This window comes from Tamandua tetradactyla, chromosome 10, assembly GCF_023851605.1.
Source record: "Tamandua tetradactyla isolate mTamTet1 chromosome 10, mTamTet1.pri, whole genome shotgun sequence".
Lineage (NCBI taxonomy): Eukaryota > Metazoa > Chordata > Mammalia > Pilosa > Myrmecophagidae > Tamandua > Tamandua tetradactyla.
Window position 1 is genome coordinate 68565747 of NC_135336.1, and position 25148 is coordinate 68590894.

Here is a 25148-nt window from a genome sequence, read left to right on the forward strand (position 1 = left end):
AGTCTCCCCTTCTAGTTACCATGCTCTCCTTCTCACTTATTCCTCAGGGTTGTTCACTCACTTCTGCCTTCCAATTTCCATTCACTCCTCAGCCCATTGCAATCTGGTTTATGCCATTTTGCTTCCATCTACTGATCATAATCTCCTAATGGTCAAATCTAAAAACATCTCAGTTTCTGTCATGCTTACGCTTTCTGAAACAATGGCAATTTTTTGAGTTGTTATAAGAACCAAATGAGATAAAGTGTCTGAAGCAGGGTAAGTATTCAACAAGTATTATTTCCCTGTGGTCCTTACTCTTAGGCACTCTTATGTCTTGGTTCAACTATTATTTACATTCTGATGACGTTCAAATTTATTTATCCATCCCAGGCTTTTTTTCCTGAGTGACACAATGATATTTCACCTAGTCCTTATGCCCCAAACTAAATTCTTTGAGCAGTTCTTCAAACTTGTTCCTTCTCCTCCTTTGTTGGCTATCCTATTTAAATTATTCAACCACCATTCTTTGACTAGCATATTAAAACTAAGATAGCCAAGGAAATAGGTGGAATCACACACAAAAAATTACCTTTTCATCTTGAAATCAACTCAGTTTTCCCACTGTTTGATTTCATCTGTTGTCTTCCTGCTATCTCCTGAATTAAATTATTCCCCAAGTCCACTCAATTCTAACTCCAAAATATCTCTTTATTTTGTTCCTTTGTTTCTATTCTTACAACTTCAAGGACAAGCCCTGAATCTCTCTCCTTTAAATGCTGACATATCCTCTACCTTAGCCCTACTTTTCTTCTCTCTCCCTTTTACTGTGCACTCCCCATGGTGCCTTCCATTATCTTTCTTTACACACAAGTTTGATAATGATATTCCCCATTCAGAAGCAGAGGTGGCCTTCCAGTGCTCAGGGTCAAGTATCTAAAGCCTTTCACAATCCTTTTCCCTTTACATACCACTTCCTTCCCATTTCCTCCTCCAAACATTTCTCTTCTAATGAGTTTGTTTGAAATTCCCTAGATTTTTACTGAACTCACTAACACCATATACTGTTTCTTTGCCTGGCAAGCACTTCTCATGTATTCAAATGACATCCCCTCTGTGAAGCTTTTCTTTGGTTGCCTAGAAAAATAAATCAACCAAGCCTTCTCTTTACTCTTCACAGTGGTCTGTTCCTATCTCAGTTTCCAAACTAATCAGTTTTCATGTTGCATAAGCATTTGCTATTTGTATCTCTGTTTTCCTATTTAAATTAAAAGCTCATGGAGGGCAGAGCTCATGCCTTACTCATGTCTTTGAATTCCACAGTGCTTACTTCAGTGAATAAAATCTGATACTACAGGATAATTTGGAGTGATAAATATTTATATGAAATTGATGTCAACAAATGTAATTGTGAAGCATTCATAATTCATAATTGTGAAAAAAGCATACCTACACTTATAATCCAGTTTGATTTTAGTTAACCTTTGTCAAAAGGTGAAATTTTCAGTCTTTAAAGAAAAAGTTTTATTTCCAGGGTCATTGCTTGAAAAAGTACTGGAAACCTTTGACTATATATTTTCTAGCTTGAAATAAGAGCCAATTATTACCAGTGAGCTGCTGAAAACACATTTTTAAAGAGAAAGTACTGATTTTCTCCCAAACAAAAGGCTATAAACTGGCAGTCTCCTTAGAATACTTTCGTCACTTTGGAAAGAAAGAGAAGCTCCTTTATGCTTTGTTATCTTTGTAACAACAACTCATCCCTGATTAGTTAGATATCCCTTGTTTACATGTGGGTGAATGACAAAAGGAAGGCAAAGGGAAAGCGGGGAAAGTGTCTTCAGCTGCTAGCGTTTCTTATAAATCCTTAGATCTGTATTTAATGCTATTATAAACATAAATTCCATATATGAGTTGTTCTAATGGAGGAGCAAGCAAAAAGTCTCCTTAAGTTAAACAGAAGTATTGAAAGAAAAATCGCCATTGAGTACATATCAGTTTAGGAATCAGTTGTATTGATATGGTCAAACTGGAATGAAAAATAAACTGGCAATATGTAAAGTAAACAACAAAAAAAGTATTTTAAAGCCAATTAAAAAAACGATTACTGTTTTGTTATGATGGAAATTGAAGGCATGTTCTACATGTTTACTAAAGAAATTTTTAAAGATAGTGATAAACAAAATGAAAATATAAAATTTCTGATAATTTATGTAGTCAGAAACTGTCATTGTTAATACCTCAGTAAATATTCTTTTGATCTGTACATATACTCACCTAGCTTTGAGTTTATAATATGCCAATATTATTTTATAATTGACATTTTACTCAACAATGCATTTTCCATGTCAATATGTTATTGACTATTGCAATAAACAAATGTGTACTACAATTTATTTAACCCACTCCCTAATGTTTGACATTTTATTTGTTTCTACCTTTTTGATACTATCTACAATGGTGTAATTGCTACTTTTAGTTAAGTCCTTAAATGAAACCTCTTCTCCAACCTTTGACCTCGTCTGAAGGCCCGACTCTGTCAGTAGATGAGTTGTTTCTCATTCTCCTGCACTCATTAGAGGTAGATAACTACTCCTCCACAGATCTTACTCTAGAACTTCAGACCCATATATCCAAGTACTGTTCTTGCAGATTATCACCTAAGTGTCACTCAGCATAATACACATATCTCTAGCCATAAAGGCACTTTCCATCCATTTTCTCTCACCTGCATTACAGTAATGTTTCCCTAACTGGTCGTGTTGCCATTAGCCTTGCCTCTTCTTCAATGGTCTCCCTCTGGCAGACCAAGCAGGCATCATCCTAAAATAGAACTCTGATCAAATTTCTCCACTGCTTCAACTCTCTCAGTGGTTTCTCATTTCCCTTAAAATAAAGGCAAGATTCCTTCAGTGTGGTAATCGAGGCCCTTTGTGATCTAACACTTCATTTCCCATCCTCATCCTTTGCCATATCCTCACTGTCTGTGTTACCTTCACTTTTAAATTTCTTCCCATCTCTGACATGATCAGCATTCCGGCTCACCTTCAGGATTTTGCATATGCTATCTATCTATCTTCCCTGTCTCTCTTTTGGAGTTAACACCTAGGCATCCTTTAGATCCAAGATTAAAGGGCACATCCTCTTCAGGGAATATTTGTCTGATATTCCTACAGTAGGAGAAGAGCCAATTCTCTATGTTCTCACAATACCCTGTTCAGCCTCTCTCACTGCACTTAATTAATGCTGCATTATCATTGCATATTTAATTGTTTGTCTACTCCATTGGATTACATACCCCTCAGGCAAGAACCTTATTTATCTTATTTAGTAGAGTTATTAACATAACATTGCCTGAGTTTCTGTTTCCATTGCTGCCTAATAAATACTCCAGTTAGTCAACTATAGCAACCATTTTATTCTGCTTACAATTTCACAGGTCAGGATTTCTTTAATCTATGTGGTTTCTTCACTCATGTCATGTATCAATGCTTCTTGGCCTCTCTCTGTCTCTACGGCCTTGCTGTATATAGCCTGGCTTTGTTATAATATGGGGCTTTCAGGGTAGTGGACCTTCTTACATGCAACTGGCTTCCAAGAAAGTAGGAAAAGGAAGTTGCCAGGCCAGTTAAGGGCTATCTCCAGAACCGGCATAGCCTTATGTCCACCACATATGTTCCCCCACAGTCTGCTGGTAAAAGCAGTCACAGAACCCACTCAGTGGTAAGGTCACATTTGGGAAGTGAGATGCTGTTATGCACATCTTTACAAGATACATAGTTTTAATTAAGTATGTATGCCTTAAAATCGAATCCTTGCATGTCTTAAAGTATAAAGCTTTCTGAGCTCTTTGTTTCTTATGATCTTATTTTATCTTCAACTCTAGTAGAACAAGAAATATTTGAAGAATAACTGCATATATTACTTTTATGTTTATAGATTAGGGGAAGATATAAATAGTGTGGTATATTAAAGAAAAATTATTAGGCTAAAACCTTTATAATAATGCGATATTTAATTAGGTAAATATTTAAGATCTGGATTAATATTGAAATTGCAACCTTGGCAATCTAAGCATCTTCTAAGAATTTCCATTTTTTTTTCCCAAATCAGTTAAACTAGGTGATGAACAAAGTAGGCATCTTTCTTCTCTTGTTAGATAATATGTTAAGATAAATTAAACGTATTTACATTCATTGTTTCAGAAGGAGTCTGGTACTACTGAATTTAGTGCAGTTGATAATCAGTAAAAATCTGAAAGTAAAAATTGTATTTCATATATAGAATAAGAACTTTACTGATATTTTATTAATACTCATATTGAATATAATATAAGTAGAAGAAAAAGATAGTAAAAAGGTGTTCTAGTTTGCCAGCTGCTGGAATGCAATATACCAGAAACGGAATTGCTTTTAAAAGGGGAATTTAATACAGTTCTAAAGCCGAGAACATGTCCCAATTACAACAGTCTCTAGAAATGTCCAACCAAAGGCATCCAGAGAAAGATACCTTGGTTCAAGAAGGCTGATGAAGTTCACGGTTTCTCTCTCAAGTGAGAAGGCACACGGTGAACACAGTCAGAGTTTCTCTCTCATCTGGAAAGGCGCGTGGCAAACACGGTGTCATCTGCTAGCTTCTTCTCCTGGTTTCCTGTTTCATGAAGCGCCCCAGGAGGCGTTTTCCTTCTTCACCTCCAATTTCACTGGCTGGTGGACTCTGCTTCTCATGGCTATGTCATTCTACTCTGCTCTCTCTGAATGTCTTTATTCTCTAAAATCTTTCCTCTTTTATAGGACTCCAATAAACCAATCAAGACCCACCCAAATGTGTGGAGACATGTCGTCACCTAATCCAGTTTAAGAACCACTCTTGGCTAAATCACATCATCCAGGGAGATGATCTGATTACAGTTTCAAACATACAGTATTGAATAGGGATTATTCTACCTTTACGATATGGGATTTTGATTAAAGCATGGCTTTTCTAGGGGTCATACCTCCTTTCAAACCAGCACAAAAGGCAAAGGAAAATTAAGTATCTTGCTTATTTATGAAATGGGTAATGGTTAATTATACAAAGTATTGAAGTTACATGGGTTCAGAAAAACAATTCTCAAAGGAATGTATTTCTCCTTTGTCTTTTACCTAGTAAATGCCATGTGGTAAACTATATAAACACCTGCTTTCATAAATTAATGACACTGTTCCATTTTCTCTTGAACATATTTATGAAAGCATCATTTTTGCGGGAGCCCAGAGTTTTGTGATTTGTAGTCATATACTTGTACATTATTTCAGAAGACATTGAAACCCCTCAAGGGGAATCTAGAGGGTTGAGATTCATTTACAGCATGTCCCACTTGAGTGCAGCATCTTGAAATGGCTTTTTGTTTTCAAATAGAATATATTACATATTTCAAACTGTACATGTTTATCACACACTCCCTGGGCTTGCCTTATTTACAGATGGTTTGAGCAAATTTTTCTGTCTTTCCTCAGCACTCACAGGAGATGCTGGTAGTTAAAATCTAGCCCTTGTTTAACAGGAAGATCTTTTTGCTCTATAGAATATGAACTTCCCAAACCCGACAATACTGGCATCCCTTCATGGTGTAGCTGGCCATTCTTTATCTGCTTATTGGTGGTCAAAATAGCGCCTTTTGTGCTTAAAAGTCCTTGAATGTCTTTAAAAAAATACGTTTCTTGTGGTATTTTGGATGAGCATGCTGACAAAGACTGTAAATTGACTTTTAAGTAAGATATTAATGCATTCCAAATTAAACAATGGTTTTCTTCTATGTGTATAACATACTCCATATTGAAACAATTATCTGTTTTAATCTCTGAAATAACTTCAGTTTTGGCACAATCTTCATAGTCTTTCTAGTGACACACACATGCATTAAAATCCACCCAGAACTGAAAAATGACGCGTTAAATTGAAGATATATATATGTATGTGTGTGTGTGTGTGTGTGTGTGTGTGTGTATACATATATATATATAAAGTACTCTTCGCAGAAGAATTATCATGACCTTTGAAGTAAAATTTAGGATTGAATTCAGAGTTTGATACATAAGAGCTGTGGGAAACTCAGCAAGGTACTTAATTTCTCTGAGTTTCGATATTCTCATCTGAGAACGAGAATTAAAAAACTTACCTTAGAAAGTTTTTGTGAGAATCAAATGAGTAAACATTTAAAAGGATGCTTATTTACAAGGTAGGCACTCACTAAATGAGTTAATCTTTTTTTTTTTTTGCATGGGCACGCGCCAGGAATCGAACCCAGATCTCCGGCATGGCAGGCGAAAATTCTGCCTGCTGAGGCACTGTTGCACCGCCCAAATTGTATTTTTATAATAATTTATTTTTAATGCTTTCCATTTGCATTAATAAATAGGTTTATTGAATGTCTCAATTCATTGGGATAATCGTCTTCCTTGAACAACTGCCATTACAAAAAAATGTAATGTAAATAATGAAATTATGTAATGAAATAATATAATATAATGTTTGGCCCTACCCCCAAACTGTGTTGAACTTAACTTTCCTCAGTACAATAAGCCCTTAAGTTTGGTTTGTTTCCTTGCTTTTAATTTAAGACCCAGTCCTGTTAATGTGAAACCTTAATTTTGGATTCCCAGACATCCTTAGCAGATTAAACCTGTCTGTAGTTTGAGTGGCATGGAGTATGGTGGGGGCTGGCATGTTCTGCAGTACCTACCTCTCTCCTCCTGATATATTGTTCCCCCAGGTGCTGAAGCAGGGAAGAGTGAACAAAAATGGGCACCTCCAATGAGGATCTATTCTTTTTGATTAACCCTAACCGCCAATATATCTTACTGTTTTATTCTGTGGATGGTGGCAATGGGGAGGGGGGAATAATGTTTGGCTACAGCTTACTTTACTGCTAAAGACCTCATTCTTAGACATCGTCTCTAGGCACTTATAATGCCTTCGAAGAAAGCCACATCTTTAGGTGGACTACAGGCCAGTGACGTTCATGCCATCTTTCTCCTAGCCTCTTCTAACTAGACCATAATCCCACCTACCTTCCAAGGTTCTGGTTGGGGGGCTTGGGTGGAATAAATCATCTTTACCTCTCAAGAGTACAGAATTTAACATGGGGTTGTCATGATTAATGGCTGATTGTTCCCCTTCCATGCCATCTCTTTAACCTTGCTCAGAGGGCATTGGGACTATTCAGCAAGTCCATGCACTAAACCAACTGGAAAACACAGTATGTCTTCTTGTTTGCCTCCACTCTGAAATTTAGAAGATTTTCTCTTGACATTCTCTTCCCTTGGGAATAACTTATTTCCACAAAACTTGCTTTTCACTAAAGTCAGTGCTCTCTACCCTTTGGATCATCTCATATTCACTGTGGGTCGTGGTGTTGGGTGGAATTAGTGGAAAGACTACTTTTAACTTGTGTCCTCTGAGTCTGTGGATAGGTGGTTGAAACCATTTATTGGTAGCTCTGTGAACTTAGATGGTGGGATACTAAATCATTTTACCCTCAGTTTTTGGATCGGAAAAATTCCAGGACATTAGGAAAAATACCTTTAAACATTTTGTTAAATGGATAGGTGGAATAATGATGAAAACAATAGAGTTGAAAATATCTCATAACCTTTAGTAAAACTCATAAGTGACTAATTTAGAAATAAATTGCTCATGACTTCTATACCCCCTTTTTTAATGAAATAAAATTTGAAGGAAATTGTGTCATCATCTGAATGTATAATTTTTAACCCTATGAAATATTATTCTTTAAATTCAAACAAATGAGTCCATTTGCTTAGAATGGTAGGAAAGGCAATGAAGAAAAGGGGACAAAAACATTTATGGAGCAATCTGTTATAGGACCTGTCTGATGTCTTTGGGAATGATAAGCCTATCAGCATTCAGAACTCTTTTGGACAAAGGCATAGGTGTATATTTCCAAAAATAATTACTTTTCCTGTTTTAACCATCCATGTTCCAAACGATAAAACATCAGATTTTTAGATGACTGAGCACATTTTTATTAAATCAAAATGTAGCACCGGATAGCCTCTGGTTTTGAGATAAATTTCTTACAACTCAAAAACAAACAGGCACATTCCAATTTCCAATTGATCTTCTGAACAGTTTAGCCCAATAGAAACAACTTGTGATTTTTCTTGGTGAGTTTTTACTTCTGTGACTTAAATAGTGAGCTGAGCCGTACCTCCTTGTTTGTCTTCATGCAGACGGCAGCCCGTGAGTCCTCCTCCGCCACCGCGGCCGATTTCCCCGCCGCACACCTACGGCTACATTTCAGGACCTCTCGTCTCAGATATGGATACAGATGCTCCGGAAGAGGAAGAAGACGAAGGCGACGTGGAAGTAGCCAAGATGCAAACGAGAAGGCTTTTGTTACGTGGGCTGGAGCAGACCCCTGCCTCCAGTGTTGGGGACCTAGAGAGCTCGGTCACTGGGTCCATGATTAACGGCTGGGGTTCAGCCTCAGAGGAAGACAACATTTCAAGTGGTCGCTCCAGTGTCAGTTCTTCTGATGGCTCTTTCTTCACCGATGCTGATTTTGCCCAGGCGGTCGCCGCAGCCGCAGAATACGCTGGTCTGAAGGTGGCACGACGGCAAATGCAGGATGCTGCTGGTAAGTTGTACATCTCACCACGCGGGGAAGGAAAACTCTTTTTCTTGGGTATATGTTAGAAACCTATTATGTCCGATCATCTTGTGTCCGAAATGTCATTTGACCATTACTCTTTGTTTTTGCTCCCAAAGGAAAATAATGTCCAAAAGAATATGACCTTACTTGATTATTCACTGTTCGTGACCCATTCTAAGCCTCCTACTTATCCTATGTAATGTGAGTGATAGGGAACCTACCTGGAAGTCCCTGTTTTTAGGGCGTTCATAGCAATGAGATATAGAAATAATTCTTTTAAACTAAATTGATAGAATTGCTTCAGTTATGCATACAGTGTGTTGAATGAGATTTGTGTTATTGAAAGTATAGTATATACATTAAAAATAAATAGCAAATCTCCCAACATAAAATTCATTGCAATTGTTCTTTTATCCCACTTATTTAAAATTTCTCTAGGAGATATAAATAAACATCCAGATGAGACATTCGACCACTAGAAGATGAGCTATTTCTCCTCAAACTCTATTCTCTTCATTCCCCTCAAAATTATAATATTCAGCCAGTCTAATTGGGACGCTCTAAAGATGTTTGTAACATGTATATATTTGTGTGTGTGTGTGTGCTTTCCCTTTTCATTGCCAGTAGTCCATTTTCAATAACCATATATTCATCCTTACATTTTAAACCTTGTTTACTTATCTCCTCCTCTGAACCCTATTCAGAACGTGAATAGTATGAGAAAAAGAATTTAAAATTAAATCACAATGACTATCATATAGTTTTTGTTTCTATAGAATGAATATATATATATATATATATACACCTATACGTAAATAAATATATTCATATATGTATTATGTGTGTATGTGTGTGTATTTTTCTGATAGCCAAGAAAATATAAACAGTAGAGTAAAATAATATCATGAGAAAGAGACATTTTGGAGAAAGAAAAGAAAAAGTTATAACAACAAATCAGTAACTGATACTTCTTTTGGTTTGATAACTGTTAAATTGATAGTTTTACATGTTCTGTTCAGATATTGGAATGTCCAATGCTTTTTATTCATTCAAAAGATATTCATAGAAAGTTTAACATATCATAAGGAAAGTCATTTCTATATGTTATTTATTAAGAATATCTTAAAGGGAAAAATTTTCTAATATCACTCCAGCTATTATTGTAGAATGTATTTTTATTTTAGCCAGGCTTGTATTTAATAGAATTCAACCAAATTCCCTTTTTTTGGCAACTGATAACTGCAATAAAATAAATCTACAAACCTATATATATAATAATATCAACAAATAATATCTAACATTATACTTAGCTTTTTTTCTCTCTTTTTAAAAATCCTCTATAAAAGAAATAAGTGACATTGAACATCTGACACCACTGCTTTTCAATTTCCTTATGGATACGTTTCAGTTCATTAAATCAACAAAACATAGAAATAAAGTTAAAAATTCATCTGTAAAATACCCTGGCCTCGGGGTCTGTGAACATTGGATGGACTCACATAATAGAATCAATGGGTCTAGTCTCAGCCCTACTTCTCTGTTTTCATGGATTTGTAACTCTAATTGTAATAGTCTGCATCACAGCTAGAGAGAGTTTGGTTTAATATTTTATTACATTGTAATTTAGTGGCACTTCTGGTTTGCTTGGCTCATAATTATGTAATGAACTAAACATGCGTTGGCCTCTGCCTATTAAAATGTTCTTTTCAGAAAAGGGTTTAGTTTATCATGTGACTTTGAAATTAATATGAATGCATAATCTCCTTGCTTCTCACTTGGCCACATAAATGTCTAAATAATGTGCTTCTGTTAGCATCTTTAAATGTATTGATTTCATCACTATACATGGCTTTCTTCTGTTCATAGCCAAAAAACATGATCTGTTTGAAGTTTCTTGTGATACAGCAATTAAATTCTGGATTTGTAACTTTCGAATTTCTAGAAACCAAACAGTAAAGGCCAACCCTAGATCTTTCCATTATGGACTAAAATATGTATTGCTTGTTTGAACTCAACATCTATGTAAAGCAGCCAGAGAATTCATGAGATCACTGAGATGCCCCACATGTGATTATAGTAAAGTCAGTTACCACCAACACCAGGGAATATTGTCCCTCCAAAAAACCACCACGAAACCACCTCTGCCACCACCAAAAGAACCCACAGAAGTATCTGGAGAGGTCATCTTAAGTATCTAGTACCAGCAAGAAAAATATCTTGATATAGAGAAGGGGTGTAAGAATTTTTTAGCAGACTTAAATATACGAAGTAGATGAATTTCATGTAACCTGGCATAAATTACCTGAGAATGTATTAAGATGTTAGAATTCTGCCTTCTAGAATAGCAAGGATACATATTTAATTAGAATGAAGGATGCAAATTAGTCCTGTTCATTTTCAGAACATGAATTTCTTATCTATTCTTTAAATTGTTCCTCTTAAGAATGCAACGGACATTCAGTTAGCAAATGTATTAGGCAACTATGTAATTCATATTTTGTTAAGAATAAGATTTTGGTGAGGCTGGTTGCAAAAATAATTGGGATGGTCTCTAATAATTAGGCATCGTGAACTTAAACAGAATAAAAATACTGTGATTAAAAAGAAAAAAAATTCTGCAAATGCCTTTAGGGGATTTTTCTCAGTGGGTAACCCGAGCATAATGACAGAAAGGTTATTATTTGGTAAAATATTTTATTTAAGCATTTTCTTTAATTAAGGGTGTTTATAGCCTAATGTTTCATTTTGTTGTTCCTGTTGTAATTAAAATTCATTGATGAGTTTGGCTCCGATTATTTTTCTCAGGCCGCCGAAATTTTCATGCTTCCCAGTGCCCTAGACCCGCCAGTCCTGTTTCTACAGATAGCAACATGAGTACTGCCGTAATGCAGAGGGTCAGACCATCCAAGAAACAAAAGCACCAGCCAGGACATCTGCGCAGAGAAGCCTACACAGATGGTAAGTCCATTGAAACGGATGAAAACATCTATGAATCTTGCCTATTACCCTGGCTCTCCATGACTGGAAAATGCATCCACTGACATAAAAAATTATATTAAAAATTCATTGCAATAAGCCTCCCATTTCTTATAGTTGTGATCAGCTTCTCTATCTCACCAAGACTCTTTAGTCCTTGCAGTTTTTAAAATACGCTGATTATTTAAGAAACGAAAACGATGTATACTATTGTGATTGTTTAAAAGGCTATTTAGTAGTTTCAGACAAATAGAAATTATTGTAGTTGAAATACTGGCATAGGATTATGCTTTATCACATTCACTGATAAAGCCTCCAAATGGTTCTCGTTTCTTTCCCCCCCCCCCCCCCCCCCCCCCCCCCCCCCCCCCCCCCCCCCCCCCCCCCCCCCCCCCGCGCACAATTTTGCATTCAAATAAACGTGTTTGAATATTAATTCTCGCCATAGCGGTGTTACAGAACAATTATTGTGTTCACCAAAAGACAAGTCGAGTCATCTTCTTTCGTGCCTTTACTTACAATATCGATTCTCATGAGAGAGGTAGCGCTTGTCTTCTCAGGGGAGCATGGGAGGATAATGCAAACATTGTGATGTTGTCTAGAGAAGCCTTTAATGAGAGTGCCTCAGGTGGCCCAGCATTTATTAAACCGCCACCTTCTCGTTTTATAAAACAACCCCAAGGGCTTTGTTGGAAATGCATGTAAGAGAAATTCTCTCAGACTCACCCATCTTGTCAACTTTGCTAAATTTGCTAAAGGGCTGGAGGAAAGATGGGGGTCTCAGGCGTTACTTCCTGAGTAACTCCTGCTCCTCTGCAACCGAAATCTGATTAGGACTTTCATTAGCAGTCAGCAATTTTTCAAAAGGGCATCATTTTCCATTATCATATGAAAGCCTAATATTATAGATCCTTATCCAAGGTTGCAGGGAGGGTTTTCTGAGGCACTTCTCCCCGTGATTCCTGCCACTTGACAGAAAAATTTAATACAAAGCTCACAGCATGATGAGCACAAGTGATTTTGCAATGAGTGGCTGTCCATGCTATTATCTATACTTTATTCTGAGTATTTTCTCTCAGTAGCATCTATCTGATATTAGACTGCATTAAATACTGGCATGACACAGCACACCTGGGCCTCCTGGCTTCTGCCCAGGACTCTTTTGTCAGTGAAACTGAGCTGTCAGAATATTATCTGATTCTGAAGGGTTATTACGGTGGCTTTGTGCATGTTTGCTGCTGTGAAAGGGCAAACACTAGGTGTAAATCCCCAAACTCTACTGGCAATTTTACATTTATGGGACCCTGTAATGGCATCTTAGAAGTTTTATAGATGTTTTATCAGTTTTTATTATCTAGAAGAAAGTGCTCCTAACAGGAAAACTGGCCAAACATCCAACCCTGATGTAAAACCTCTCAGTTGAATGCATGAGGGGAAATATTTGACCAAAAGCTTTTTGCAGATCTTCCCTCTTTTTGTGTATACTTGTTTTACGGGGATTCTGATATTGAGTGATCTTTTTTAAAAATGCTTCAAATAGTGTAAACATGCCAAGTTAAACAGTATAGCTTCACAGTTACAAATTATACAATGCTTAATAACTGTGATCTGTATTTATTATCCCACACTCTGCAGTCCTTGGTCCTTATAATTTAAATTTACATTTAAATTAAATGTAGATTCTAACTAATCCCTGAATAATAACAATCAGGCTGAATGACGAAGCATCCAAGTTCTTTTATTTAATTTCAGAAATACCGAAGATGTGTATTAAAATATATGTAAAGCCAAATAGATAATTTGAAATATTATTCAAATTTCTAATTGTTAATTTCATGAAAGTGAGCATGCAGTTTGTCAGTACACGCTGTAATATAGAAGTCAATAACTATTCTCTCCAAGTGATAATAATAGGTAAAATGGAGAAATTACTAAATCTACTTTTTCAAGTTATAACTTTGACTTTTCTTTCAGTCTTTTAGCAACCATCTGTCTTTAAGTTATACTTTTATCACTTATGTACTTATAGCAGTCTTGAACTTAGTTCTGGATGCTTTCTCTTTGGTAAAATAAAAGAAAAACAAAGCTGTATGTTATTTTATACATATCCAGTAATGCATATTAGTTCATTAAAATCATGCAAATGCAGACAATTCTCAATGTTACAAACGAAAGAAGTACATATATTCTTGATAGCAGTGGTTATGACATGGAAATAAGAGTCATTTCCCCAGAAATTGTTTTTAACTGCACAGCATGTTTGAATAAACATATACAGAGCATTTCATGAAGAAGTTCAACGGCAGAAATAATCTGTACACTAACTAAGAAAAAAAAGAAAGAAAAAGTGAGGAAAATAATTTAAAGAGCTGTCAGTTGTTATTATGTGAATTAAACATATTAGATCATGGAGAGTTTTTGGTTTTCTTTTTACTGTATAATAACTAGAATTTATCAACAGTGATTTGGATTGGCAAGCTTGATATTGCCTTATATCATGTGAATTATGTTCAGGATATAGTATATCAGTCTTGAGTTTGTCATATGTTTACTTTGTAAGTTTTGCTCAAATTATGATTTTTTTTGTAGACTATGTAAACAAGAATAAAAGGGTGACTCTGTCTAAGATCATAAAGAATAATTTGTAATGATACTTGTCAGTCAGCCCTTAATCCAGGACACACTGGCCATGCCTTGCTTTTTGGAATAAATACTAGCCCTTAGAACCACTCAGAGAGTGCTTGCTACAGTGCCGCATGCTGCATGCTATTGTCACACTGACAGGAAGAATCTAATTTTTATTTTTTTTAATTATTTGCAACCTGCAAGTTTAACTCACATGAAGGGTAGGATTAAAATACATGAATATTTATCAGTTGGAGTCTTACAGAGTTAAAGCCAAGCATAAGTGCATCTCTAGGACCGTCTAATAGATCCTTCCCACCCCCCTCTCTTCAACCTTTTCTGATGCATTAACATACTTGATTTAAAAACCAAATCTACATTATTTCTCTTGCCCTACTTTTCGTAAATTATAAATTCACCACCCTCTTTGGAATGATGTTATTTTGACTTGATTTATCATTAATTACAAGGTCTTGGGACTTGAAGCATTTAAGTAAATAGAGTTTTGGATCTCTGTAGCAAGTTAATATTCAGCAGAATTATCCACATGTACATATTCTTATGAGCTACTTCATATGCATTATACCATGATTTGGAAAATGTTGTATAAGGAATGGTTGTATGTATGATTATATAAAGACAGAGTTTACAAATATACGTATAAAACAGGTCCATGATTCAATTCGTTAAATCTACTTTGAGCTGTTAGGAATATAAATGAAAATATCAGTTATCACTATATGAAATATAAAATAATTTATACTCTGATAATCCCTACCTTGTTTTGGTAATTTTATAATACCTAAAAAATAATTTATTTGACTATCTGTTTGTATGAGAAATCAAACCTGCCAGCATTTCTCTCTAAATGTCCCTTAGATACAATGACAATTATATACATGAAGTTTTAACTCTTAAAATTGCCATTGCTTTCTCTTCTTTTCTACCTGTGTTATAGATAGCATCTATTAGAACACATGCTAATAAATTGTCTAGGGAATCATATATTCCAAAGACTTGTATGATTTTTTTTTGATAGTGGCAGACATCAGTTTTGATTCTTGTTAAGCCTAGACATGTTGGGATTTGATGACATTGGCAATTGTCACCTTCTTGATAGTCTATGTTTGTGAGCACAGTCAAGTTTATAGAAGCAGGTAGTACACAAATGAGCCTGAAATCACTTAACTCCTTTCACTTCCAGTTTGCTCTTAATTAGACATTTCTCTCCTCCTCCTCTAACCAGTCCCAGGTTTAGTCTGAACTTTGTCCTGGGTCTCTTGGCTTTAAGCCACTTACTTTTTTTTCCCCCTATTTTCATCATTCCGTTCTACATATATAATCAGTAATTCACAATATCATCACATAGTTGCGTATTCATCATCATGGTCATTTCTTAGAACATTTGCATCAATTCAGAAAAAGAAAAAGACTACAGAAAAAAAAATAAAACGAAAACAGGAAAAAATATATATATACATATACCATATCCCTTACCTCTCCCTTTCATTGATCACTAGCATTTTAAACTAAATTTATTTGAACATTTGTTTCCCCTATTATTTATTTTTATTCCGTATGTTCTACTCATCTGTTGACAAGGTAGATAAAAGGAGCATCAGACACAGGTTTTCACAATCACACAGTCACATTGTGAAAGCTATATCATTATACAATCATCATCAAGAAACATGTAAGCCACTTACTTTTAAGACATCTTCTAACTCTCTCTGTTTTACTGTCTCTAATGAACAAGTAGCAGATGTGGGAGAACTCTGAAGATTGCATTTTTTTAAAAGTATTATTTTTTAAAAGTTCATCGAAGTAGTTGATAGAAGAGGAAAAGCATGCAGAAGTGACCATGACAATCTGTATTGTAAAACAAAAAATATTTGATTTGTGGGATCAGTGCAAATCAGTGCTGTTGACCGTGATATTTTCCACTATTTTAGCTGAAGTGTCGAGACGTTTTAATACTATGAAACTAGAACATGGTGAGTCGTGAAAACTAACAACAAAAAAATACAAGTAAACTTTGACTACTTTGTTTGTGCCTTTAATAATAATGGAGTCCTAAATAAATCAGCTGGTATTAAGATGGCAGCTCAAGCTTACAGTTTTCACAGGCCAATACGATGTATTTAAATGCCTTAATTTTGACACATAATGCTAAAAGAAAACAAGGGTCATGAAAAAGAATATGTATAGCTATTAATGGGACAGTAGACAATACATTCTTTAATTAAAAGATACAAAAGTGAAAAAAGTCAGGCACAAAAGACCATATATTCCATATGTTGTATGATTCCATTTATATGAACTATCTAGAATAAGGAAGTAAATTTACAGATTCAGAATGTGGACTAGTGAATGACTGCCAGGGACTTGAGAGAGAGGAGCGGGGAGTGACAGCATATGGAGTAATAAAGATGCTCCCAAAGTAAATAGTGGTAATGGTTGAATAACCTTGTGAATATATTAAAAACCACTGAAAATACTTAAAATGAGTCAGTTTATTGATGTGCGTTTGTAAATTTAGAAAAACTGGGCCACAAACATACATAATTTATATGTATATATTATATATATTTCTTTACTTACTTACTTACTAGTGATAAACACTAGATTAAAATTGAGTGCTTCTTAGGACCTTTAGCTTGCTATTATAGTAAGTTCCAGGACACTGTTTTAATGTTCAAGAGTTTCCCATACTGAGGGGTAAGGGGTAAGGGAGGTATGAATTTTTTCTTTTTTCTTTTTATTTCTTTTTCTGGAGTGATGGAAATGTTCTAAAAATGATCATGGTGATGAATAGACAACTATGTGATGACATTGTGAGCCACTGATTGTACACCATGTATGGACTATATGTGTGTGAAGATTTGTCAATAAAAACATTAAAAATAAAAGAGTTTTCCGTACTGATACATGTAAATGATAGTCAATGAATAATTGTCATTAACTGGAAACCTCTATATTATTCAGCGTAATCTGTTTAAATAAATAATCATATATCCATAAAAGAGAATGGATATGTGACCTTTTCAAAGAGTTAGATCTATATGCACTTATACAAATATGCATACAACTACACTGTTAAGTTAAAAATCCCATTTTTATTAATAAAAAAGGACTGTATTTGCATATGGTACTTTTTTTTAAATAAGAAACTACATGTGGCTTGGCAGGCAGGCACTGCAGACATTCCCAGGTATAGCCCTTTATATAGTAGGTGATTGAACAGTATTTCTTGGAGTTTTGTGAATTACCAGCCCTGTTTTATGTGCATAAAATATTTCAGAATGACATATAGAAAACCATTCAAGCTGATTACCTCAAAATAATCAATATTAAGGTATTGTCATAGACGTGGGAGATATATGAAGGGTTGTACTTTCTGCTTTAAACCCTTATGTACTTTTGTGGTTTCTCACCAAGCAATTGTTTATTTTTTTTCTTAAAAATCTTAAGATTAATATTATAACTCTAAGAATTTGACAAATATTTTATTAATCCTTTTTACTAGATTTACTCTGTCAACAGATATTACTCTACAAATGTGAAAATATTACCATTTCTAAAGACATGACTAAAAAACATGACTATAATAATAATTCCTAAATCTCTACCCTCTTGATATTGAGATATTATATACAGTTGCCTGACAGACATCTCTATCTGGATATTCCAAAGTTTGCCTCCAATTAACATTCTGAAATTGAACTAAAATATTGATATTAAGTTGTATATGATCTTATAGAATAGGTCATATATACTGCGTAATAAATAACATAGATACATATACATGCATATATTTTATGAAGGTATATAAAAAATGAGATATTGGCATATGTATATGCCAGTGATTATCTGGTTCAAAAACTCTGGGTATATATACAGAGTGGAAAGTTCTACCAATGAATGGTGGATTATAAACATGCAATAGACTGAAGTAATATAAAGAATACTCAATTAGATGTTGAGAAATTAAGGGCCTTAGTCCAGATTTTGATCTGGAACTCTGAAATTGGGAAATAACTTAAGGTCTGTGTTCTTGATCTTACTTATCTGAACGAGAGGGGTTTTAGGCTAGATAAGAGATGGCAAACAAGTCTTAACTCAAGTGCCAGCCCCAATCAATTTGAAGTGGTTGTCTAAGTGTGTCTGGAACCAGCAACATTATACTGAAATTAATTAACAAGGTCTGCCATAGTTGGGAGAAAGAGATGACAGCACATATGCCAGTATTAGCTACCCCAACGACTAGATAATCTCCATATTTCCGCTCTTTGGTTCAGTAGTTCTGTGCTACATAACAAAGGAAGTAGATTAAAATTGTTGGGCTTCTTATTTCTCGGTTGCCTTCTATTTTTTTAGTTCATTTAAGTTGTCAGTTTCCCAGTTGAATGTTACTCCAATGATAATCTTAATGTTTGACAATTTTGTGAATGAAAGACTTTTACAATATTTTAAATGTTTCTTTATAGATCTTCCACCTCCTCCTGTGCCACCACCTGCTATAAAGTCACCCACCGTCCAATCCAAGGCACAGCTGGAGGTACGACCTGTAGTGGTGCCAAAACTTCCTTCTGTTGAAGGAAGAACAGATAGACCATCAGACAGAAAAGGAGGCAGTTACAAGGGGAGAGAAGTATTGGATGGAAGACAAGTTGCTGACATGCGAACAAATCCAGGTGATCCCAGAGAAGCACAGGAACAACAAAATGATGGGAAAGGACGAGGAGGCAAGTCAGCAAAACGAGACCTTCCACCAGCAAAGACTCATCTCATCCAAGGTACTCACTTATTCAGTTGAAATATAGACTGGACATGCATTTTCAAGGTAAATGGGTGGCTCTATATAGCCATATGAAAGTTGGTAAAATTAAGAAGTTTCCTCTCTAATGGAAAAGACATGTGTGTCCTCAAAAGATTTTAATAGTTCATTCCAATAGGTGTCATTACACAAGACTTCCATGAAGAGGTGCTATTGGAGTTGGATTTTAACAAAAAGCATGATTTCAACAGGTTAAACAGGAAGAAGGGTATAGCAGGTAAAGGAAATAGGTCAAGAAAAGAGTTGAAAGTGAAGTGAATATGTTTGGCGAGCACTGGTTTCCAGTGTGGCTGTTGAATAGGGCCAGGGACAGGTGGTAAAAAATAAAACTGGAAAAGTGGTTGAGGCCACATTGGAAAGACCTGGAATATTATTCTAAAGGTATAGACAATGGTGAGCCATCAAAGAGTTTTGAGCAAGAAAATGACAATCAGATCCGTTCTAGAAAAATAACTGTCAGCATTTTATAGAAAGGAAGAGACTGAAATCGGAGAGAAGAAAGTAGCAGATATTACACAATAATGTAGATGTAAAATATGAAAGCACTTAATTAAAATAGTTGAGTGAATGAAGAAGAGAACAGCCTGTGTAGACATTTCAGAGATAGAGCAATAAGACTTGGTATCTATTTGTATGGAGAAAGGTAAAATAAAATCATAGAGTTAAAACAGCAAAAAAAAAAAAAAAGTTATTCAGTGGTGATTAGGTGACCTTTATGACTATTTGAACATAATTAACCAATGTATAAAAATAAGGGAAAAGAATGCATTTCATGGGGAAAATAATTTCAGTTTTGAATGGATTAAGGTAGTGTTAAAGAGCACTGATATGAAGAAAATCAATAAAAATGTAGAGAATTAGGCTTACAGGGCAGGAGAAAACTCTTTAGCAGAGAAGTGGATTTTAGAAGAGCAATATGGAAGTGATGATTGTATGACTCACAAAGGTTAAATTATCAGCAGTGATATGCTGGTAATGTTTAACAATCAACCCTTATGGAGAAGAAAACAAAACAAAACATTCATTTGTAGCTGTTTGCTGATTTTCATGGTGTAAATACTCCCACCATAGTTGATTTCAGGATGCTAAATGACTCATGGTGGCATTGAGAAGATATGGGCACATTTGGCTCAGGTTAGACTGTGTAAGTTGGCTCCAGGACATCACTGGCAGGGATGAATATTTTTAAAGACCAGAACAGAGGAGCAACATTCTGCAAAGGAAATGAAGATGAAGATGAACTTATCCAGAAAGATAAAATAATCAGGATATCCAAGCTAAAGAAGATAATATCGTACAAAGAATGGGGGAGGAATTTTTGAGCAAGGAAGAAATATAAAATGCCACAAAGGTGAAAGCTGCATTTGAGCCCAGAAAAAAGGACAAGGATTTTGCAATATGTTTATTGTTCATTGGACTCAAAAGACTATTTTTAATAAAAACTCAACTCACAATAGAAGCCAGATTGGAGGAGGTTGAAAAATGAATGCAAATTGTGGAAGAGAGGTGATGAGCTAAGAAAAGGTCTGGATAGGGTTGAACAGGAAGTCAAAATCAATGGAAATGTTTTCATTTAGAATATTTGACCTCTATTACCTATTAAGGAGGAGAAACCATTTGAAAGGAAATGACTGAAATAAAGGAAGGTGGATCATGGAGGAGACAGGAAAGAGTGATAAGGGGATGAACTGTAGAAGGCTATAGGGACTCTTTTAACTACTGTATTTTAATAGGTACATTTTGGAAAAATGACATCATTCTATTGTTTTGCTTATTTATGGGCACGGATCATTAGTTAATTTCCTTTCAACACAAAGGGTAATTTCATTTTTGTTCTGTGATTGAAGCCTGAACTCTAGGTAAGGATTCAGTAGTAAGTGATGAGTAAAGCTGTGCATTTCAGACAGATGCTTCCATTGTGTTACCACAAATACTTGGATGACTTTGCCATAGTCCAAAATTTTAAAAGTTTAGCTCACTTTTGTCACTGAGACCAAAGTTGGGAACGTCAGATTCATGATAACTATATTCTAAGTAGTCATCTGTGAATAGAATGTCATGACCCAATTCTTGGAGATTATATTTGGACCAATTTCTTTCCCAAAACTTTCCTCTAAAGTGAGTGGTACTCTTAGGAGACAATTTTACAAACCAGCAGAGCTCTTGGTGTATGTAGAATTGGAACAAAGAGATGAAATGCTTTTATCAATCTTCACAAATCTAGTACATTGTCCTTTATTAGAAATAAAGATATTTCTAACTGAAGAATTAGGACTAGAATATATAATCTAGAAACAAGGAACTCTATTCCATGGAAAACATTGAGATATACTGACAAATTATTATTTTATATCTGCTGCTTTTCCAAATCCATATATGAACCAAGCCCTGTGTATATGTATGTCATTAAATTATCATTTTTAGGCATTACTATAATTTTCACCTTCATAATTCAGTATGCATTGTTTTTAATGAAAGAGACAACCCAATTTACATGTGTGATGAATAGTTATTTTTAATTAAAGAGAGTGGTCTTCTAGACTTAGATGTCTGATCTTTTTGCTGACATTTACCTCAAATAGATGAATTTATTTCAACATATATCAACCACCAACAGTATTAAGCATTGTACTAAGCACTGAGATTTATGAATAAATATTAACCTAAACCTAAAGGAGCTTGTAGTTGGAGAGGAAGAAAGGTGATTATCTGTAAAGATGATTAATAATACAGTCATTAATATTTTCACATTCTGTATGTCACTCACAGTAGCATGATACTTGACTCCATCTGAGGGGCAGTTGGTTCATTCTTGGGGGAGGGGAAATGTTAGAAAAGACTTCTTGATATTTCCTGGTAGAATTGACACATAAGCTGAGTTTTAAAGGTAGATGGAATTTAGTTTGGATAAGAAAGTAGATTGTTACAGCAGAGAAATCAGCATGAAAAGCTTTAAGGTAGATTGAGTAAACTGTTAAAAAATTCAAGTATACTAATTAATATAGGTGTGCTCTTGAGGTAAATGTAAGATGAAGCTGTTGAGGTAAAGGTAAATCATTGTAGAGAGCCTATAGATCATGCAAAGTGGAGCTATCCCATGGCAGTGATCAGAGGAAGGTGGCTGAGTAAAGATTGTTTAGAGCAGTGTAGCTCAAGAGGCAGAGACTTGTTAAATGTTTGCAACCCCAGACAAGAGATGAAGAAAGAATAAACCAGGTAATGGAGCAGGGTTAAGTGGGAAAATTCAAGAAAATTTTCAGAGTTAAAATCAGTATTACCTATTAATTGTTTGAATGTTTAGAAACAACACAATAATGGGGTAAGAAAAGATTGTTGAAAGGCAGAAAGGAATAAGAAAATAATTCTAATTTTCTATCTTGGGTGTCCTAATTAGTGAAATAATTAGATAGATTAGGAAATACAGAGGGGACAAAAAACTCAGGGGAGATGGCACAATGAGGTCAATTTTGGACATATAGAGTTTGCGGGACATTCCAGAGGTGTTCAGTGGGGCTGGCTGTAGTACCCTACAACTCAGGGCGAATACAGGACTTAGAAATTTAAATTAGTGGCTCATCATGATAAAAACGGTAGTTAAATCCATTCATCCATTCATTCACAACTATTTATTGATGATCTGTTGGATATTAGGCTGGGATTATCAGGGCGCAAAGCAGACAAGAATGTCCTCATGACATTTATGTTCTAGGTGCGTTTAAAATCTATAAGAATGAATGAAATCACAGGGTGAGTGAAAAATAAAAATAAAAATAAAAATGGGATGAAGGTAGAAACCTAGATGGCATCAACACATAAAAGACTGCCAAAATATATAGCAGAATATACGCTCTTTTCTAATGCACATGGGTCATTCTCTAGGGTAGATCATATGTTGTCGTATCACAAAACAAGTCTCAATTTCTTTTTTCTTTGCATGGACAGACACTGGGAACTGAAACCAGGTTTCCAGCATGGCAGGTGAGAACTCTGCTTGCTGAGCCACCGTGCCCTGCCCCAGTCTCAATAAATTTAAAATACAAAAACACAATCTACCAAAACTTACAAGATGCAACAAAGGCAGCTGAGAGGGACATGTACAGCTTTAAATGCATATATTAAAAAAAAAGAAAGAGTGTGAATCAGTCACCTGACTTTGCACCTGAAGGAACTAGAAAATGAAGAGCAAGAGGAGTAACGTTTAAGAAGTAAAAAAAAAAATGATGGAAACAACAAAACAAAAGGTTGCTTCTTTGATAAGATCAATTATTATTGACAAACCTTTAGCTAAAGTTAAAGAAAGAAAATAGAAATAACTAAATCAGAAGTGAAAGAAAGGGGAATGACTATTGACCCCACAGAAGTAACAATGATCATAAGAGGATACTATGAATGGTTGTGTGCCAACAAATTAGATAACCTAGATGAAATGGACAAATTCCTAGAAACACACAGTTTACCTAAATTGAATCAAGGAGTTCTCACAGACCATAGCAATGAAAGAGATTGAATCAGTAGTCAAAAACCTCCCCAAAAAAGAAAATCCAGGAACAGATAGCATCACTGGTGAATTTTGCAACATATTCAAAGGGAATAAACATGAATCCAGCTCAAATGCTTCTAAAAAATAGAAGACGAAACCCTTCCTAATTCATTCTGTGAGGCCAATGTCACCCTAATACCAAAGCCAGATAACGATATCACAGGAAATCACAAACCAGTATCCCTAATGAACATAAATGCAAAAATCCACAACAGAATACTAGCACACTGAATCCCACAGCACATTAAAAGTATTATATATATCAAAGAAGGATTTATCCTGGGGATGCAAAGATGGTTCAACATAAGAAAATCAATTTATGTAATATATCACTGTGCTGGTTTGAAACTGTTAGGTACCCCAGAAAAGCCTATGTTATTTTAATCCAATCTTGTGGGGGCAGACCTATTGTTGGGTGGGACCTCTGATTAAGTTATTTCCATGGAGATGTGACCCAACCATTCAAAGTGGGTTTTAATCAGCTTGCTAGAGTTCTTTAAGAGAGCGCATGAAAAGGTAAGAGATTTTAGAGAAGTTAAGAAAGGAAATGCTAAGCTAAGAGATGAAATCCAGGCTTTCATCTCTTAGAAGCTAAAAAAGGACCCACAGAATCCTAGAGAGAGAAGCACCCCTGAAATGCTAAGAGAAGGACACAGAGAGAAAGCCACTGGAATCAGAAGCTGAAAGCAGCAAACCTAGAAGCAGGGACTAGCAGACGTCAACCACATGCCTTCCCAGCCAACAGAGGTGTTCTAGAGGCTGGCGACCTTTCTTCAGAGGCCAGATATCATCTTGTTGATTCCTTACTTCAGATGGTTTCATGGCCTTAGAACTGTAAATTTGTAACCTAATAAATCACCTTTGTAAAAGCCAGTCCATTTCCGGTATATTGCTTTCTAGCAGCTTTAGCAAACTGAAACAATCACATTAGTGGAATGAAGGGAAGCAACCTCATAACCTCTCAATTGATTCAGAAAAGGTATTTGACAAAATCCAGCACCCAGTCTTGATAAAAACACTTAGGAAACTAGGAATAGAAGGAAATTTCCTCAACATGAGGGCCTATTTGAAAAACCCCCAGGTAACATCATACTCAATGGTAAAAGACTGAAAGTTTTCCCCCTAATATCAGAAACAAGATAAGGATGCCCCTTTCATAACTGCTGTAGGACTTTGTATCAGAAGTTCTAGCCACAGCAATTAGGCAAAGAATAAAATAAATACATCCAAATTGAAAAGAAACAAGTAAACCTTTCCCCATTTCTGGATGACAGATCCCATATATAGAAAATCCCCCCAAATCTACAACTAAATGACTAGAGTTAATATATAAATTCATAAAGTGGTGGGATACAAGATCAGCACACAAAAATCGGTGGTGCTTCTATACACTAGAAATGAAAAATCTGAAAAAAAAATCAAGAAAAAATTTCTATTCACAGTAAAGGTTAAAATTATTGAATGCAAAACTTAACCAAAGATATAAAGCACTTATACATGGAAAACTAGAAAACATTGCTGAAGGAAAGCAAAGA

At 35.3% G+C, this 25148-nt stretch overlaps 1 protein-coding gene across 4 annotated transcripts in view; it reads left to right on the top strand.

Annotated features, from left to right (window-relative positions):
- Positions 1–25148, top strand: part of ROBO1 (roundabout guidance receptor 1) — a 456386-nt gene that overhangs the window by 424919 nt on the left and 6319 nt on the right. For all 4 annotated transcript variants that reach the window (XM_077118707.1, XM_077118705.1, XM_077118706.1 and 1 more), the window contains 3 exons: positions 8214–8620; positions 11441–11593; positions 18724–19032. In XM_077118707.1, coding sequence (XP_076974822.1) covers positions 8214–8620; positions 11441–11593; positions 18724–19032 — 869 coding nt within the window. The remainder of the gene's footprint in view (positions 1–8213; positions 8621–11440; positions 11594–18723; positions 19033–25148) is intronic.